Raw genomic sequence first — 18,752 nt, forward strand, 5'->3', positions numbered from 1 at the left:
CATAAATGTGAACTCTGCCATTCTTGGTGGTGTTGGCTTGTGTGTCTCTGATAATTACCTTAGGAATCGAGGGCATCCGTTGTTTGTTCTCCCACGGTGCAGAACTAACCTGCAATTAGTAATGCCAATTGGGAGGGCAGTAACCATGTTTAATGAAATCGCTTCGTATATTGATAAATTCCACTTACGTGAGGGTGAATTTAGGTGGACATTGTTTTATAAGTTTTTAAGATAGGGTCTATCAAAGTACACTCTGTGTGCTTCCATCTACTTTTATTTTGTTACTTATTTTATTTATTTTCTTATTTTATTACTTATTCTCTGTATTTTTTTTTTTTAATTATTAACACTTATTTTATGTCATGTCGTGAACGCTTTGAATTTATAATTTGTTATGTTCATTATATGTAAAATAAATAAATTTGATTTGAATGGGAGATGATTGAGAAGAGGAAGCTCCTGAAAGAATTGCGAGACAATGGTACATACGACCCACAGCGCAGCGCGGAATACCAGACAATGGACCGCGTGGTAAAGCGTTCTGCCCGCCGCGATAAGCGCCGACGCCTGGATGACCTCATTCGGGATTCGGAATCTGCTGCCTGCAAGAATAATCCAAGTGCTCTCTTCCGCATCACCAGGGCAATTTGCGGTAGGAAACGTCCAGTGGTCACTGCATTACGCAACTCTGATGGAGTGACAGTCACTGAACCTGCAAAGGTCCAGGAGCTATGGCGCTAACATTTCAGTGATGTCCTGAATCGCTCACCTCCATTGCATCCCTTCGATATTCCATCGGAGATCACCGCCCTCGGAATCACTACTGCATCAGGATTCTGCGAAGATCCTCCGACAACTGCTGAAGCTAAAGAGGTTTTCAAAAGACTGAAGCGCAGGAATCATCGTGAATCTCTGTGACAAATTCTACTAGGCTATGGTGTCCCACGGAAACTGGTCGCCGTGATAAGTGCTCTCTACACCAATACAGAGTGTCGGGTGAGAGCAGCCGGAACATCCTCTGACCTCTTTGAAATCACGTCAGGAGTCAAGCAAGGATGTGTACTTGCACCCTTTCTTTTTATCATCATGATGGATTTCATAATGCGTAAGATGGGTGTGCCCCGACAGTGGAATACGCCTACATCATGATGACACAACCGATATATGCAAAGAAAGACTGTGCGACTTGGAGTATGGAGGCGAACTCAAAGCGTGTGGGTCTTCATCTGAATGCCGCTAAGACCAAATCCATGTGCAGTGCTGCATGCATCGACGCCGACACTCCTCTGCGGGTCTCCGGTCTGCCCGTAGAGCTGGTGTCCAGATTCAAATACTTGGGTGCCACGGTTGCCGGTGGTGGTATTTCTAGTGAGCTTGGAATCTGCATGGGTGTGGCGGGCTCTGCGTTCAACCAACTTGGAGTCGAATGGAGGTCAAGGCTGTATTCTGTGAGGACCAAATGTCGTTTTTTTAACGCGTGCGTGCTACCTGTGCTCCTGTATGGTTGTGAGACATGGCATCTTACTAAGCCTCAAGAGTCTCAGCTTTTGAGCTTTGAGAATCGATGTCTCCACTGAATCTTAGGGGTACATTGCTACGACCGCGTTACAAACACCCGAGTTCGTGAGCAGACACAACAGCCTTCGGTGATTGAAGTTATCACGAAGAGACAATTTACGTGGCTGGGACACGTATTCCGGATGCCGCCAAAGAGTGCGGCACTTCGTACCCTTGTGGCACAGCCTCAAGGGATCCGTCGCCGTGGCCGGCCCTCCCTCACCCTGCAGCGATGCTACAAAAGCGATCTACGTGCTGTAGGTCTGACATGGCGGGAGGTGCAGGAGTTGGCGATGGACCGAGGGAAGTGGCGCCAACTTGTGCTTGCCCTATACCCCAATGTTGGGACGTGACAGGGTGGAAGAAGAAGAAAAATGCGAATGGATAGCAGTGTTGGAGACAAATTGCATCAATGATAATATAAAATTATTGATATATTTGAATGCTCGATACCGAAACGTCTAACAATCGCAGCGCTCCATATTGAACTTTGTAAGATAATAACTTAATTCCCTTCCGAATTCTGTGCGTCGCGAATAATTCGCTGTCGACAGCGTTCCCCAAAATCGCAGCATTCGCACTCAAGACGCAAGGCGGTCGCGCAAGCGTGCTCTTTCCCGTAAGCCAATACGAGCTTGATTGGCGAATATTCGCTTTGGTGTGTGGACCGCATTATGTACGTGCAATAGTGTGTGTAATACATCGATATTAAATGAGCGTAAATGCATACCATGTACCTACCTATGCATACTATGTCGGAATGGCATAGATTTGATCGTGGACACTAAATCGCTCTTAGCATATAATTATGTGCACGATCCTCATTATAGTCTATTTGAACCTTTATGTTATAAAATAAATTTTACATCTTTGTACTAGACAATATGGAAAAATGTGGCAACACTATCTTATCATAGACAATTTTCATGTCACTGTCAGTGCAAACCACAGACTAATATACTTTTGCAAACGCAAACGTCTGCTCGCCGCTGATATTTTGATATTTTCCGATCGCAATATTTTAATATAATTTATTATTGTGTCGATCAATAACTCTTCCATTATTATAAAAATGCTGAACGGCGTAATTGATGCGTTGACTGACATTAAGTAAGTGGGTTTTTACGTAAAACTACTTTTAATGGTAAATAGATACTTTGATAATTGAAAAATAGTGTGGGTTTATAATATACTGCTGGATCGTAAAATATATCCACGTATTTCATTATAATATTTAAGGTTATTCAAACTCAAATATTGGGTACTTACTGTTTTGTATAGTATGGCTTTTGAATTTTGCATATATTTCCTTGTACTTACGCTATTTTCAATATAAGGAGTAGGCAATGGTTGCCGGTAAGATTTGTATTTTATAATATTCGTGAATAATATTATACCTTGACAAATACGTAGATTTGTGTGTTATATTAAACAGTTTACCATACAGATTTACTTAACGTGTGCATTTTCAATATAAGGAGTAGGCAATGGTTTCCGGTAAGATTTGTATTTTATAATATTCGTGAATAATATTATACCTTGACAAATACGTAGATTTGTGTGTTATATTAAACAGTTTACCATACAGATTTACTTAACGTGTGCATTTTCAATATAAGGAGTAGGCAATGGTTTCCGGTAAGATTTGTATTTTATAATATTCGTGAATAATATTATACCTTGACAAATACGTAGATTTGTGTGTTATATTAAACAGTTTACCATACAGATTTACTTAACGTGTGCAAAACTAAATTATTATTCGATCCTCACTTACTTACCAATCTAATAAATACCTAGGTACCTATATTCTCCAAATTGAACGTAGTTATGCGGAATGTAGCCAGTCCACAATAATGTCGAGCTGAGATAATGGGACTTTAGAAACAACATGATTGTTAAAAATGTATGTCAAATTGTTAATAGTATTTTTTTGCGGCTTGGCTATTTTCAGCAGAATGTAGAGAAAACCTTCTCGCATCTGATCTATATCATATCTCATTTTTTTATTTTTTGTGGAAGGCTACTTTCTGCATAACCATGTCCAATTTTGGTTATCGTGTTGTAAATATTTTATAGATTGAGTTACCGGAAACGAAGTAGTGTGTAACAAATAAATAAGGTTGCCTCAAAGATAATTTACCTCTAGGGTTTACATGAAAGTTCTTATTTGGTTATGCTACACCTCAAACTGAGCATTTTCTTTCTCCACACATTTCCACTAGTTATCCCAGACCTTTGCTTGTATTTTATAATCATAAATTATAGTATGTTTTATTTATAAACATAGAAACACTTCCGGTTAAGTATTTGTTCAGAGTTCACAGAGATTAATCAACAATAACAGAGAATACTTCAAAGGGTACACGAAAACAGATTAACACGATAAGATGACTCGCACGACCAAATAACCAGATGAACTTGCCAAAGGATTAGTTCAGTTCAGTTTGACAACTAGAAACCACACTTATCACTAGAAACGAATCTCGATAGTGTAAGGTGCTTGGTTTCAAAATAGAGGACCTGTATGATCAAAAGGGTCAGAGCTAATCAGACTAAGCTGACTGGCCATAAGACTGGAGATAAAAATTACAGAGTTAACATAGAGTTAAATCCTAATGCTTGCGGCTCCACCCAATGGGCAGCGCCATCTATGGGTCTCTTTTCGAAGTCACGGAGCTACAAAATTTATAATCACAGTTTCGCCACTAACATCCATCACCTCTGAGGGAAAGGAAGTTTAAATATTGTAATATATCCAAACATATTCTTTATTTCAGTTATACAGGGCCATTATTAGATCAAGAGCATCTTGAGAAGGCGATAGATGGCGGACCTAAATCAGTGGCATACACGGGGCTGGTTCATAGCCTGGCTGAAGAGCTGAGGGATCTGTGTTCTCTCGAAGAATCAGTCAGCCAAACTAATGGACCCGATGATGCCAGCTCCTTTGTGCTCGAACTCAGTTCGTTTCTGAAGGAACTGGGGTGCCCTTACATGAACTTAATTACAGGTGAGATTTTCAGTTTTAACCTGGCGAGTCGTTGTGAACTCTAAGGATAGATAATATAATAAGTATATATAAATAATAATATGTTCCTGTTATACAGTACTCTCTCAGTAATCCGTCACCCCAAAAACCAGACAATTGTCCAATTAGTGAAAGTGGCGGATTATAGTGCATACGTACAAAATGTGGTAAAAATTAAAACAGTTATTTCGTAAAAATATTTTTTTTTGAGAAACTAGCAAATTACGGTTTTATTTATGATAAATATGAAGTATATATTTACTAAATTATACATATTTATAAACTAAGTTTATTAACTAAATATTAAACAGTAAATCACTTGACACAACCAGTTGTTCAGTAAGGCAGATGTTCTCGAATGACTTAGGATTCCTAGCTTTCCTTATGGCCAAAAGCTTCAGTTTATGTGTCCCAGTTGCATTGGAGCACTGCATAATTATTGTGATGCGGTCCTTGGGCGCATTCCTCCCTGGTACATTACTTTCTTCGCGATGAACGTACGTTTTACGAAGGAGAAGTTTCCAAAATAAACCCGTCTCATCTGCTTTGTTTACTTGTACGCGGCGGACTACTGAATTTGACAATCGAATACCGGTGAATTATAGAGCTTGATTTTGTGTTTTTCAACTTTATTGAACAAGTTATGTAAACGCTGTTTTTCTTCCCTGCGAAAGTTCTTGCCGTGAATATTAATTTTTAATTCCTACTATCATTCCTCTGAGATGATGTATCATTTGAGTCTTATAGTATCAAAAGTAGAACTGTCGCAAATATATCGAAATTTAACTAAGTATGCCAAATTATTCTTCTGACCATAATGTACGACTAGCAATATAATATTCGAATCAAAACCATATCTGTGTGGTATAAAATTGTGATGGAAAATAGGGCTTGGTATCAGAATTAGAACTGTTCAATACTTTGGAAACAAAAGTAGAACTGTTGAATTTGAATTGAATTTCTAATTTCTAAATGTAGAAACATATTTCATGCTATTATGACACTAAAAAACCCAACAAAACTTTTTTCGTCATTATCTCGAAATTATGAATAACGCACAGTTCTACTTTTGATACTATACGACTCATTTACATTTTACATAATTATTATAGAATCCATTAGGTGATTACTATCTCAGTAATATTGAGTTGCTTCAGTTATTGTGTAGAATGTAGATACATAGTTTTGAGCCAGATCGGTTAAAATGTATTTAATATTTATTTTATCATTAGAAGTGAAAGTGAAAGTTTTTTTTCTTTCTTTCTTTCATTTTCAACTAGTAAAAATAACAGCGGATTATAGTAGTTGTCGGATAATCGAACGGCGCATTACTGAAAGCAGTGGCGGCCGGTGACAAGAATATGAGGAAGTGCAAAAAAACTCACCTATTTATGCAAGAAGTCCCCATCTTCCATCGATTTTGAAAACACGTCGATAACACGAACATTAAAGTCTGGTGTTGACGATATCAATTGTTTTTCTATACTTAACATCGCAAGAGCATTTAGCCTGTCTTGAGTCATTGTATTTCTCAAAAATGACTTAACCTTTTCTAAAGTTGAGAAACAACGCTCACTTCCTACTGAAATCATCGGGATTGTACAAATTATTTTTAATAGGGTAACACTTTTGCCAAATACTTCCAGTAAATTATTATTAGTGAAAAGTTGAAGTAGCAATAATGCTCCAACAGTAACGTAGAAATCTTCTCTACTGTATAAGACTATTAGTTCATTTTTAAGTTAAAATTTGTCACGTTAATAATAATTATTCATTATTTATAATTAAGTATTAAATTACCCGATTTAAAAAAATTCATTTACTAAAATATAAAGCCAGCCGGCTAGGTAGGCGGCTAGCTCTCTTCAGTACACATTTTAAATATACGTATGATTTTGAAATGATTAATGCGAAACATAGCTGATAATTTGGCATAATTCGGTCGCGTTGTTTACGGAACTCTAACTGTGACCGCCGATTTTTAAAAATTCATTGCGTGCAGCCGCATTGTAGATATGTTTTAGACGATGCATATTTACATATTCCCCAAAGTTTTAACGTTGTCCATCGAGTAATAAGATAGTTATAATAAAAGTTATAAAAAATAAATGTCACCTCCGCGCATTGCCAATCTGCCCCTATGTTAAACGTCGAACTGCAAAAAATGATATAAACTTTGCAACGAAGGAATTTCGGCACATTTAACATGATGAGTGACATGCTTATTGAACATATTTAAGCCGAAACGTCGATATTGAGTGGGAAAAATCAATATCTTCGGTATTTTCTTTAAAATCAGCCCATGTCAGATTCAAATCGCAGAACGTTCCCGCGACACGACAGTGCTGTGATCTGTCATATAAAATCGCAGCTTCGTTTAATGAATGCATTGTCACGATACCTACGATGACGTTATTGCATTGAATCGTCGATTTATGCTCTAAATTCCCATTGATGACATTCTGCCGCTACGGCAGCTATCCAAGGTAGGGTTGTATCGAAGTATTAGCACTTATTGTGATCCGAAAGCAGTCTTTATACTTACCCACCTATAGAATAGATGATGCGCCGATGTGAATAATAATTGCTTCATGAATTCGACTCGGAAAATTAATTCCCATTAAACTATAGGACAGTGGGTAGTTATCGACATACTACCTACACAGTTACCTACCTAATGATAAGGTTAATGATACCTACCTAATCTCAAAATGACCACGAAAGAAATGGGGCCTTTTTATCGTACTTACTTACCTATCAAAATAGGTACCACCTAATCTCAAATCGACCACGAAATAGGGCCCCATTATCGTTTCAAATAAGAAAAATTATAAATAGGTAGGTAGGTACCGTTCAATGAATGAATACCTGGCTGAGCTTATAATGTCGGCCAATGTAAACTGTCATCCGTCTCGATGTGAATCGCTCATTAAAATAACGATGAACAATAATAATTCCACTTGTAAAATTCTCATTCAACGACAGTAACTATGCTCCATTTCCTTCTTATTGAATAGATACCTACCTACCTATCTGTACAAAATAAACGTAATAATAAATATTATAAGTCCTATGTAACTAGGTACCTACTTCAATACGACAAACACTAGGATAATTAATTGTTAAAAGCTACCCACCCACCTACGTCTACAATTCTACACCTAAGTACCTATTTATTCTCAATAACAGCGTTTCTGTGAAATACCCACCTGATTAAAAAAATCAACAAGCTGAACTGAACTGTGTGTACATCTAATTTAAGATACCTACCTATTGAAACACTAATAGTAATAGGGTAATCTCAAAATGAAAATAAAAAAATTAATCCACCAACGTTAGCATAATACGAGTAATATCGGCGAAATCGGTGAAACCGGGAGCGGCGTACGTTGAACTAAACTTACTAAACTAACCGTTTGATAAATAAGTCGGGAATATATTTCTATTTTTGCACGGCATGCATAGACATGACATTAGTCATCAATAATTAGGCTTCCAACTATATCTCGACGCGTGGCCTAAGCGCTTGTGTTGGAATATTTATATCGGCCAGTGTATGGTTTTATTGTCCGAACGCCGAGTTAAGCTTTGTGTCCTATGGCATTAGGTACAAGCAACCTCCTGAAGAATTAACTTGGAAAACATCATTTCCAACGAAGATTCATGTAGTCTTATAGAACTTTTTTGGTTTTGATTCTACTAGCCTCATTTGCTGTTGTGAATTTTTAAATGTATGCGTGAAAAATAGTGTAAACTCAAGGTACACTTTGAATTTTGCTCCTTGCCATGTCTCACCGATGGAGGTATGTGTGTATTAGTCGCGTCTCATTGGTGTAGTTACGTGTGTATTGGTAGACGGTGGCGTTGCGCGTCGAAATCACTATTGCTCGAATGCGCGCGGAATTCAAAATGATTGATTTCGTATAAGTTTTCGATATCGTATTTTTCGGAATACATGGGGGTTGTATATTATATATTTTTATTTAATCGATGATGGGAGTGCAGTGCACACTTTGCTCCTTTACTAGAGCCGTCCCTGACTGAGAGTGTACTGTAATACAGTATGAATGATAAATAACTGAAGTTATTAATTATTATCCAATCGGACAGGATGTTGCCGGGGACGGATTACGTTTATGACACTAGTTAAGTGTCTAATTGTTGTTTTCGCCGACAATAACAAAAAAGTATCCACGCACATGATTGAAAAATCCAAGGTTTGTGAAGTTCGTAGGTACCTACCAGCGTTCATTACAATAAACAACTTCTTTTGTAGTTTATGAAAACCATGCTTGTTTCGGGGATTTTAACAATGATTTTTAGATTTTTTATTTTCGACTTTTTTTGTTGTGACCGCTCATTTCAAAATACCTATTCTCTGATATAACGAGTATCGCTTATAACGAGCAAATTCAGTCGGTCCCATCTTCCTCGTAATAATCAAGTTCGACTGTATATAATAATGTATTGAATTAATAATTTTGAATAACCGGGACGTATCTCTACATGGCACTCTGGAGCACACAACTTAATGCATTTTTCACAGCCATGTCTGGAAACAGTTCTTAGTTTTGCGTGCATACATACATTTCATACTATTAGGCCCAAATCAATTAGTTACTAATACAATCTGTTGAAATTAACAAAAAACCGTTATTTCATCAACTACACAATGATGAAACTGCTACCAGATTCGTACAAAAGCATAACATTATATAACATGATGGCGAACCTGTGGCAGCAGGTCCACAACGAAAAACATTTTTTTACACATCCACAAGATCCTTTCTTGTATATATAAAAGAAAGGTCATCTTATTTCGACCACCTATACCTGCAGGCTCGTAGGGTGAAAAAGAGATAAAAGAGGCAGTGTACCTACCAAAAAAATGGTGCATGAAGTAAGCATTGCATCTGAATAATTTTTAAATTTGAATGACAACCTGGAATGCTTCAGGTTATTCATTCTAATAACCATAATGTGTATTTATTCTAGGTCACATGTCATCGCGTCTGCAGAGTACTTCAGATAGACTGCTTTTATTAGACTATCTCCTGTCGGAGCTCATGGCTGCCAGGATGGTCTCCATTGATCGGCCGCAAGAAACCAACGCTTTCATGGAAGTTACCATAGTAAGTTGACAAACATCACCATTTATTTCAATCAATAAATTAATAATATTACCTATGTTGATTTAAAATGTTTTTTTTTGTTTATAAATGATTATTGACCATTGTGATGAAATTAGTTAAAATCGTCATAATTAACTAATTGGATTAATATTAATATAAGCTTAATTGGGAAAGCATACTGGCGTGAATCCAGCAGATACAGCTTCAACCCCGTCGGGCTGTTGTATTTTTTTCTACAAAATGATTTTTTCTAGTGTGTATATGTTTGAGATGTTTTGAAATTATGTATATTCAATATATAGAATGTTTCATTCTTAAATCTTGTGTCTTATTGTTGAATAAAAAAAATAGTTTATTATATTATAACATAACTCTTTCAGCAAGAGACACCGACTGCCAAAGACCTGAAAGACATTCTGGCGGCCTTAAAAATGACTGCCCCTCCGGCTGGTGTGACACCAAAATTGCTTTTTGAAAAACTTAAGGCTAAACTGCGAATTGTGCTACAGCAAGAAGGTAAAATTATTATGACATCATTTCGAGGGCTTAGTGTCAAATAACACTATCTACAAAAGTGCAACTTTACAGGAGCCAAAAATCGTTATTTTATATTCTTGTAACTCAACAAGGGAAATGTTTATTTAAAACCTAATGTTAATATTTTATAATTTATTGTGTATTGTACATTTATCTTGCTTATGATGGTGTTAAAATGTATAGGGATAGTTTTAAAAAAATATGAAAACAAGGGTAACTTATGTAGTTAGCGTTAAACTTTACTGACGATTTAATAAGAAATTGAAAAGATTGACATAACGTTGTTTGACTATCATGTAGCCGTAAATGTAAAATAACGTTATCTAAAAAAAAAAAAAAAACACTTTTTTGTAGATAACGTTGTCTGACTTTAAGCACTCGATTTATTGTGAGTGTAAATAATTTTTAATCTAAGTACAGTCGAACTCGGTTATTACGAGGAAGATGGGACCGACTGAATTTTCTCGTTATAAGCATTACTCGTTATATCAGAGAATAGGTATTTTTAAATGAGCGGTCACATAACACAAAAAGTCGCAATTCAAACCAAAATACACAATTAGAATTTTTCCCTGAAACAAGCATGGCATTCATAAACTACAAAAGAAGTTGTTTATTGTAATGAACGCTGGTTACTTATGATGGAATATTACTTTTACAATGGAAGTATTGTTATTTTTTTATGAAATCATAATGTTCTGCTTTCAATATATATACGATTTATTATTTATAACCCCACTGTGACCCCACAATGACACCCACGGTGGCCACGTGGCTTAAGCGCTGGACTATCACGCCGTGGGTCTCAGGTTTGAATCCTGGGTCTGACAAGTACACATATTGTTTATCAATTTGTGTGTAAGTTTAGGGTATGGTCCTAAAAGGTTGAGCAAGTGGCTGACATCCATTTCTCGTAAAAAAAAAACAAAATCTGTTAATACAACCCTCTACTCTGTGGAGGCCCATATGATCATATTAGGATCGGACACGGACGAAAAAAAAAAATTATTTATATCTTTACAGTTTTTATGAAATTATTCAATGAATCTAATGTTTCCGACGTGTAATTTTAGGCGCAAATTATGTGGGCAGGCCCGTATTCAACCAGTCATTGACCGAAGCCCAATGGAAAGAGGTGGACGCCCAACATAAATCATTATTGGATGACTATAAAAAGAGACGGGAGATGTTGATTACTCGTCTCGATTGCACCATCCAAAGCTTTGAAGTAAGCCCAGGTTCATTTTTTGCAACAGCATTCACACAACTTCCAATATTCAAATATCGTGGGTATTCTGCGAATAAGCATTAAGTCAAAAATACTAGTTTTGAGATAATCGAGTTTGAAAGTTTGCATGCTCTTAACTTTTTTTATATATGTAAAAGGTCATGTAGTTATGCATTTCAAATTGCAGATCGTTTTATTGGCTACAAATTTCTTAATGTGGTACTAAAAAATAACCGCAGGTTTGCTACTTTTTCGAAAAAATATGAAGGTAGTACTTGACAAATTAAAGTACAAAAACGGAAAACACAGTATATGGTGACTATGTCATATATTTTTTTTCATACAATTTTGCAATATTTACAATGGTTTCACAAACATATTTTATCAAAAGTATAAAAATCAGAAAAAAACATATTTGTCCCTATTAGTAATATTTTTTTATACATGTTTGTTCAAAAGAAAAGTTTCGTAAAATGAAATCCTTTTTTCTCTCATGAGATCCAATTGCCTAATACATTTTACATACATTCAGACGCTCATTTTCTGAAAATTTAGCAGAACACTGATAGCGGCATTTAGCACAATCAATTGTTTTAGGGAGCTTTGCTTGCTTTAAGATATCATGCTTTCCCAAATATGGTAGGTAATCATCTCGTTTTTTTTCTCCACATTTATCTTCCACGTACTTGGCTTAGATTGACGCCAACGAGCATTTTCTTTTGGACACCTTTCAATGGTACATTTATCTATATGCCGAGGTTGGATAGACGGATCACTAGAACTATTATCTTCAGCAGTATAAATCATAGACGTAAGTATCATGCTGTTGTTCGTCAGGTTGAATAATAGCATTTCCAGAATTATTGTCTTCTATGCCATTAAAGGATCCAAAGAATCAGATGGGCTTGGAATGTAATCTTCATCAGCAATGTCATCGTTACTAAAGTCTGCAAATTTAATGTTTCCATCATTGTAAAAAATTGTATTTGGCTATCATCCAACAAACTATCTTCATTAATTGGCAAGTCCATTGAGGTGCTGGCTACATCTAATTTCCTTCTTATTTTGGGTACCATTCAACTTGTTTTTTGTGATAAATCCGTAAAAGTAGTAGTTGTCACTAGAAAATGAAAATAAGTGTAATGTAGATTTTGTAGATAGTACTCGTATTAACAATAAATAATATAACATTTATGACAAACAATTAAAAGCAAAATTATGATGTATCTGACAAAACAACATGTAGATATTCAACAATCACATAATTATTACAGTAGGTATACTTTAATGTAATATAAGTTTTGTTATAGTAAAACAAAAGATTTCAATGATATTCAACAAAACAGTAAAAGCAATAAACATTTTTAAGTTATGTATCCACATAATAGTAAATAAGCATGTTACACAGTAAAATAAGAAAAAGAAACTTACCATTTAGCTTCAACATTTCACTTTTTTTTGCCATTTTTTATATTTTCGCAGCCCGTGACCTCATTTTTAGCTAGGTACGTTTATAAATCAGTAATACCCTTATCCTGTCAACGGTCAAAATACGAATGAGACAAAAAAATAACTTCATACAAATGCAAATTCCTGTCTGCGATATTGCTTTGAGTATGACTTAGTGCAGTTTCGCAGGCAGAATTTTGTGAATATAGCCTGGATTGAGAGAAGAAAATGCACTAAGTCTCTTTAGTGCCTTTTCTCTGAATAGATGTATGTCTTTTTGACTTATAACATAAATTATCTTCGCCAGTTTTATAGATATGACTGTGTGTTTTTGTAAACTATAGAGCGTACTCTTAATAAGATTACCTCATCATTAAGTCAAAACAGCAAAATTTAGACTTAGTGCTTTTTCGCAGAATACCCACGATATGTGATCAAAACTTCTATACTGAAGTTGATTTACTTTTTGATAGAACTATTTGTCCTTCGGTTGCAGCAATAAACTATATCTATCTCGTAATAAATTATTTTCAGTGGTCTGGCAAAGGTGTGGACAAACGAGAGCAAATCCAAACGCTGTATCGCCCTCTCCGAAATGCCATGAAAATATCGTCTTCCGTAAAAGTGAGCGATTTCTTAGCCGCTAGAAGTGGCTTGCTAGCCATGAAGAAAACTTCCGACGCTGCTGTGAGGATCAACACCAGGAGTCAAGTCAATAAGGTGGTCATTGGAAGGGTAAGAATTTTTTTTACATCGACACTCACTTATAATTAATAATGTTCAATCCTCAAGCAGTAAGGGTAGAACAGTGATTTTCTAACTGTTTCCTTTCACAGTACACAGTACCCACAGATTGTTTCACGATGCCCTAAAATAATCATGGTTCGAGTAGCCAATTGAAAATTGTTCCTTCATGTTCGGATTCGTTACTCTCCCATACAAAAGCCGAAAGATAAATGCGATAATGAATTTTCATAAGTACGAATTACATCGACTGACTTGTAAATTCACTCAGATTCAATGACACATTTTGATTGGCTGTCCCATTTGTGCAATTTCATTGTGAGTTTTGTTGTCCAAATACAATCTCGATAGTTTCCATTTGCATTTTATGAGGGAAGATTGTATACCAAGTGGACCAATAGATATTATTTATTGTTTTACTAGCAATGCGACAGTTTTTTTGGGATGAATAGCATGTGGGTTTTCATTACCCAAAATTATTATTTATGAAGCTATTTAACCAAAAATGAGCTTCATCGTTGAAGATGATTTTTTCATGAAATAGGTTTGTTTCAAGTTACTCTAATGTCCAATCAGCAAATTTTCGACGCCCCAAATGTTCATTCGGTTTAAGTTCTTGTGTTAACTGCATATTATACCCCTTCACATGCAAATCTTTATGAAAAATATTCCATGTATTGCCATAAGAAAGTACAAGATCTCGAGAACGATGTGTACTTGATTGTTCTAGATTTTGATTCACAACATCGATATTTTTAGCATCACAAACATTACCATTTGACTCGAATTTTCCGATTAAATTACGAATACTCTGTAGGTAGATTATTTTAACCGTAAATTTCATGTTATGCCTGAAACGTAGCTAGAATACATAATATACAGCCGTACAACTGTGTGGTTTCGATGATGTTTCGCCAAACAATAACTGAAATGTCAATTTTGGTGGGAATGATGGATAAAAAGTAGTCAAAACGTTTTATGCTATGAACCAATCAAATCAAGCGTCAACATTATCTACTCGGTAGCTGAATCGTTCTGTGTGATTGCTATATGGTTGACAATTTATTGCTCATGATGATCGACGTAAGTTGTAACATCTGCTTGTCTACTGGTGTAACTAGACTTTTATAAATGTGCATTATCTTTCATTCATCCAGTCTTGTTTGATGTGCGTGAAAATGTTTTTAGAGACTTCAATAGGTACCATATTATGAAACCAGTTACAGTTAAATAAATATATCAATTATACAATCTTATATCGGCAGGTTCCCGACCGCGGTGGCCGTCCGTCTGAACAGCAGCCTCCCCCACCTGAAATGCCTTCTTGGCAGCAGCAGAGAACACAGGTTACTGTTGAACATCTTTATACCATTATTTTTTAAATCTTTCCCCATTTAATATTGACTGTCTGCTTCTCTATGTCGATTGAGTGGTTAAATTTTTGGGATTCATTTTTAAATGTGTTGTTTGTTTTGTATACCCAGGGAGGGGGCAGAGGCGGTGGTGGAGGCGGAGGTGGTAGAGGGGGGTCTGGATTCGGAGGAGGTGGACAAAGAGTTCAGGGAGGATGGAATTCGCAAGATAATAGGTAAATCCACACCTTCTACAAAATAAATTCTGCTCTATATTCAAGAATAGTCAACCCTAGGGTCGTCATATCGAAACAAAAAGTGTTGATACTCATACTGAAATATAGATACTGGCTCTATGTTACAAGAGCTTACCTGATAGAAAACTAGCAATCTCCACTTTTTGACCATAAACAACTATTTTGCCGTGGTTGTCTATGGTCAAAAAATGGAGATTGCTAGTTTTCATCCGGGTGAGCTCTCGTAATACAGAGCCATGCTCTATCTCAAGCAAAAATGTCTTTAAAAAAAGCTTTTTGTAATAAAAATATGTCTAAAACGATCAGGAGTGATGATAGAATTATTATTAGTAAACTTTTGGTTTATTGCGAAGAAGAAAAGGAGTCACATCTATAAGAAGAGCCGATACATTATTTAAATACGCCTCTATTACGCGTTGCTGCCACGACAGGTACGCCACTAGAACTCTTCTTCGTGCGACTACAGCGACTTCCTTTTATCGCTGATTTATTGTTGTCGGACAATAATCAATATATGACAAAAAAGTATCAATACTAGTATCGTATCAGAAGAAAAATATTGATACTTTTTTCAAATCGCCTTCAAGAAAAACAATTATACAACGTTTACAAGGGCATGGATTTATTGCTGACAGTACGTATTATCGCGGCCATAAAAAGAAAATGCATATGTAAACATGTATTATCATGCAAATTGCAAGATTGCATGCATGAATCAAAAAAGTTCGAAACTTCTGAATTTTCACGCGACAGTTGGGATTTATTCTGTATCTGCACCTGCGCAATAAAATGATAGTGGCGAACCTGCCGGGTAAAAAACGAACTACACTGCGGACTCATTTTGAGATTAACCAATTTTCACGACCGGTCAAATAGTACTATAAAATGACAATGCCGCGTCTTGCTTACTCTTGAAGAATGATATTGGCGAAACAGTCAACACTTTTACATGTAAACAGTTATTATCGCGATACAAACCTTTTTGGAAAAGTGAAAACATATTTTAAATTTAGAACAGTTTTGGCATTACTTATGTTGATTTTTGATGCTATACATATTCGACAAGAAATAATTTTATGCTTAGCAAAAATCAGATATTAAAATGTGAAAAATATATAGATTTATGTACACCATTTGTTGTATGTACTAATTTAAAATATATCTTGCAGAGGCGGACACGCAGGCAGAGGTAGGGGTCAAGGTTTCCAACAGGACAATAGAGGAAACCAGGGTTTCCAACAGGACAATAACCGAGGTAATCAAGGATACCAACAAGATAATAACCGAGGGAATCAGGGTTACCAACAAGATAATAACCGTGGAAATCAAAGCTACCAGCAAGATAGTAACCGAAGCAGTACCGGTTATAGCGATAACCGAAATACCCAAGGATATAATGACAACAGAAACAACCAAGGGTACAATGATAACAATCGATCCGCTAATTTCAAAGGTAATCAAAGTTACCAAGACCCGAACGTGTATCAAGATAGCACAAATAATAGAGGCTTTCAAAACAACTCTAATAACCGAGGTAATTATAATCAAAGTCAAGGATACCAAGCTCAACCAAGCGGCGGCGGCGGCTATCAGTCCCAATCCAATACCGGTTACCAAAACCAAAGCCAAAGCCAAGGATTTCAATCCAAAGGCAGATACCAAAATGAGCATGATGACAGGGCGGGTGGCTATGACAACAGGGGAGGCTCCGGAGGAGGAAGAGGGAGGTCTAGTTATAATAGAGGAGGAAGAAACTAGACGAATTCCTACTTTCTCTGTCAATTTTTTCAATGTAGCCACACTGATATTGGCTGCTATTATTTTATATTGTCAAACATGTATGTTATATTACAACTGTGTATCATTAAGAGCGTTCCTAATATTTTTTGACAATGCCATCTGATTATAGAATATCAAAACTACTCATTATTTGTAAAAATAATGTTTTTAAAAACATTATAATTATTTTGATTGTTAACTCGTCCTATATTAGTACATTGGACAATGTATGCAAACAAATATAGGCAATCGGCGAATTGAATACAGATTATGAAGGCACTTTTTTATAAATTCAATCATATAATAACATATTTGTTTTTTACTCGAGATCACCAATATGTGCCATAAAAGTATTATTCGAGCGTCGCCTTCAATAAAATACACACCTACATATTAATTGTGTTTTAAATTACTCATTACTTTACAATTTACTAAATATAACTTAGCCCGATGATGCGAACTTGACTTTGATAATCTATCCAGTTGTTACTGCCAACATTACAATATTCATTTCTTACTAAGTGGACGATATCTAATCGAGGCAGGCCAGGACACATTATCGAACAAAAAATCATATTTAATTTGGCGGTCCATTCTCAATGCAACCTTACATCGAAAAAATGTTACCGACCTCAATCTAAGCCATAATACAGGGATTCATGATGTCAAGAGTCCCCACAACTAACAAAATTGCATATAAATGACCAAAACTCATGGGTCAAAGCAACTTGCATTCATAAACCAATCCAATGCCAGTATCGATACCCAAAAGGTACCTTTTCCTGTAGCAATTTTTTCTCAGAAAGGTTTTATTTGTTCAGTCTTTCATTGTTATACCAAATTAATATGAGGAAACGAAAAAATATTTTTATGTAATCGTCCCATTTTCAATATGCTTATACTATGTAATACGTTACGCCAGCCGTACTAATGGACTATTTTATCTGTAAGTGTACATGAATATAAAACTTATTTTACATTTATTTTTACTTTATTTCCTTTCCTCGATGAACTGTCATAGTGGTAAAGTTATAATATTAAATTTAAGTCTGATAAGTATTATATATAATTCATATGAGCATCCGGGTACATACGACTAAGCTATAAAAAATCAATACTGTGCAGAAAAAGGTAGGGTTCATTTCCATATTGTTTCTATTGCTGAGAATTTTTATATCATAAATATAAATAGGCAATTGGTTCTCTACAAACATGGACAATGCTGTGCACCCCACATGGCACTGCTTCCTGTGTGTGGGCCTAAAGTGTAAATTGTACACTGAATGCTGATCCCGTGAAACATGCAGTATGGCTGTCCAGCCTATGGATATTGCCAATACCTCTTAATTGACTTCAAATTATATTGCCACTATAAAAATACAATACCCTTATTTTTTTAATAATCAAGTCATCTAATATATAAAAATTAATATTTGTGTGTTTGTTTGTTCGTATTTAATGCGAAGCCATACCGTTCATCCGATTGGGATAAAACTTTGTAAACTTATTGCTTGCACTTGCGGGAAGAGTATAGGCTATACTAATATATAAAAATGAATGTCTGTCTGTCTGTCTGTGTGTCTGTCCCGTATGCGTTCCTATACCATTCATCCGATTGCAATGAAATTTTGGTAAGTGGTTGTATGCATACCCATAAAGGTTTCTGAATTAGAAAAATCATCATCT

At 35.7% G+C, this 18,752-nt stretch overlaps 1 protein-coding gene across 1 annotated transcript; it reads left to right on the forward strand.

Moving 5' to 3' along the window:
- The first annotated feature begins 2,504 nt into the window (after window positions 1–2,504).
- On the forward strand, window positions 2,505–18,043 carry LOC147067046 (protein FAM98A). Its single transcript, XM_085953663.1, has 9 exons — window positions 2,505–2,667; window positions 4,338–4,570; window positions 9,584–9,720; window positions 10,101–10,236; window positions 11,331–11,485; window positions 13,469–13,669; window positions 14,944–15,024; window positions 15,163–15,266; window positions 16,457–18,043. Exons 1-9 carry the CDS (start codon window positions 2,630–2,632, stop codon window positions 17,043–17,045), a joined length of 1,674 nt encoding a protein of 557 aa, XP_085809789.1. The 5' UTR covers window positions 2,505–2,629; the 3' UTR covers window positions 17,046–18,043.
- The last annotated feature ends 709 nt before the right edge of the window (window positions 18,044–18,752 follow it).

Source organism: Rhyacophila brunnea, unplaced genomic scaffold (assembly GCF_057557595.1).
Source record: "Rhyacophila brunnea isolate RB1 unplaced genomic scaffold, BYU_Rbru_1.0 scaffold_4, whole genome shotgun sequence".
Lineage (NCBI taxonomy): Eukaryota > Metazoa > Arthropoda > Insecta > Trichoptera > Rhyacophilidae > Rhyacophila > Rhyacophila brunnea.

Coding starts and splice junctions, on each gene's coding strand:
- LOC147067046 (XM_085953663.1), top strand. CDS start 2,630: ATGCTGAACGGCGTAATTGATGCGTTGACTGACATTAA. Junction 9,721..10,100: donor CTTTCATGGAAGTTACCATA/GTAAGTTGACAA, acceptor TAACTCTTTCAG/CAAGAGACACCGACTGCCAA. Junction 11,486..13,468: donor GCACCATCCAAAGCTTTGAA/GTAAGCCCAGGT, acceptor AATTATTTTCAG/TGGTCTGGCAAAGGTGTGGA.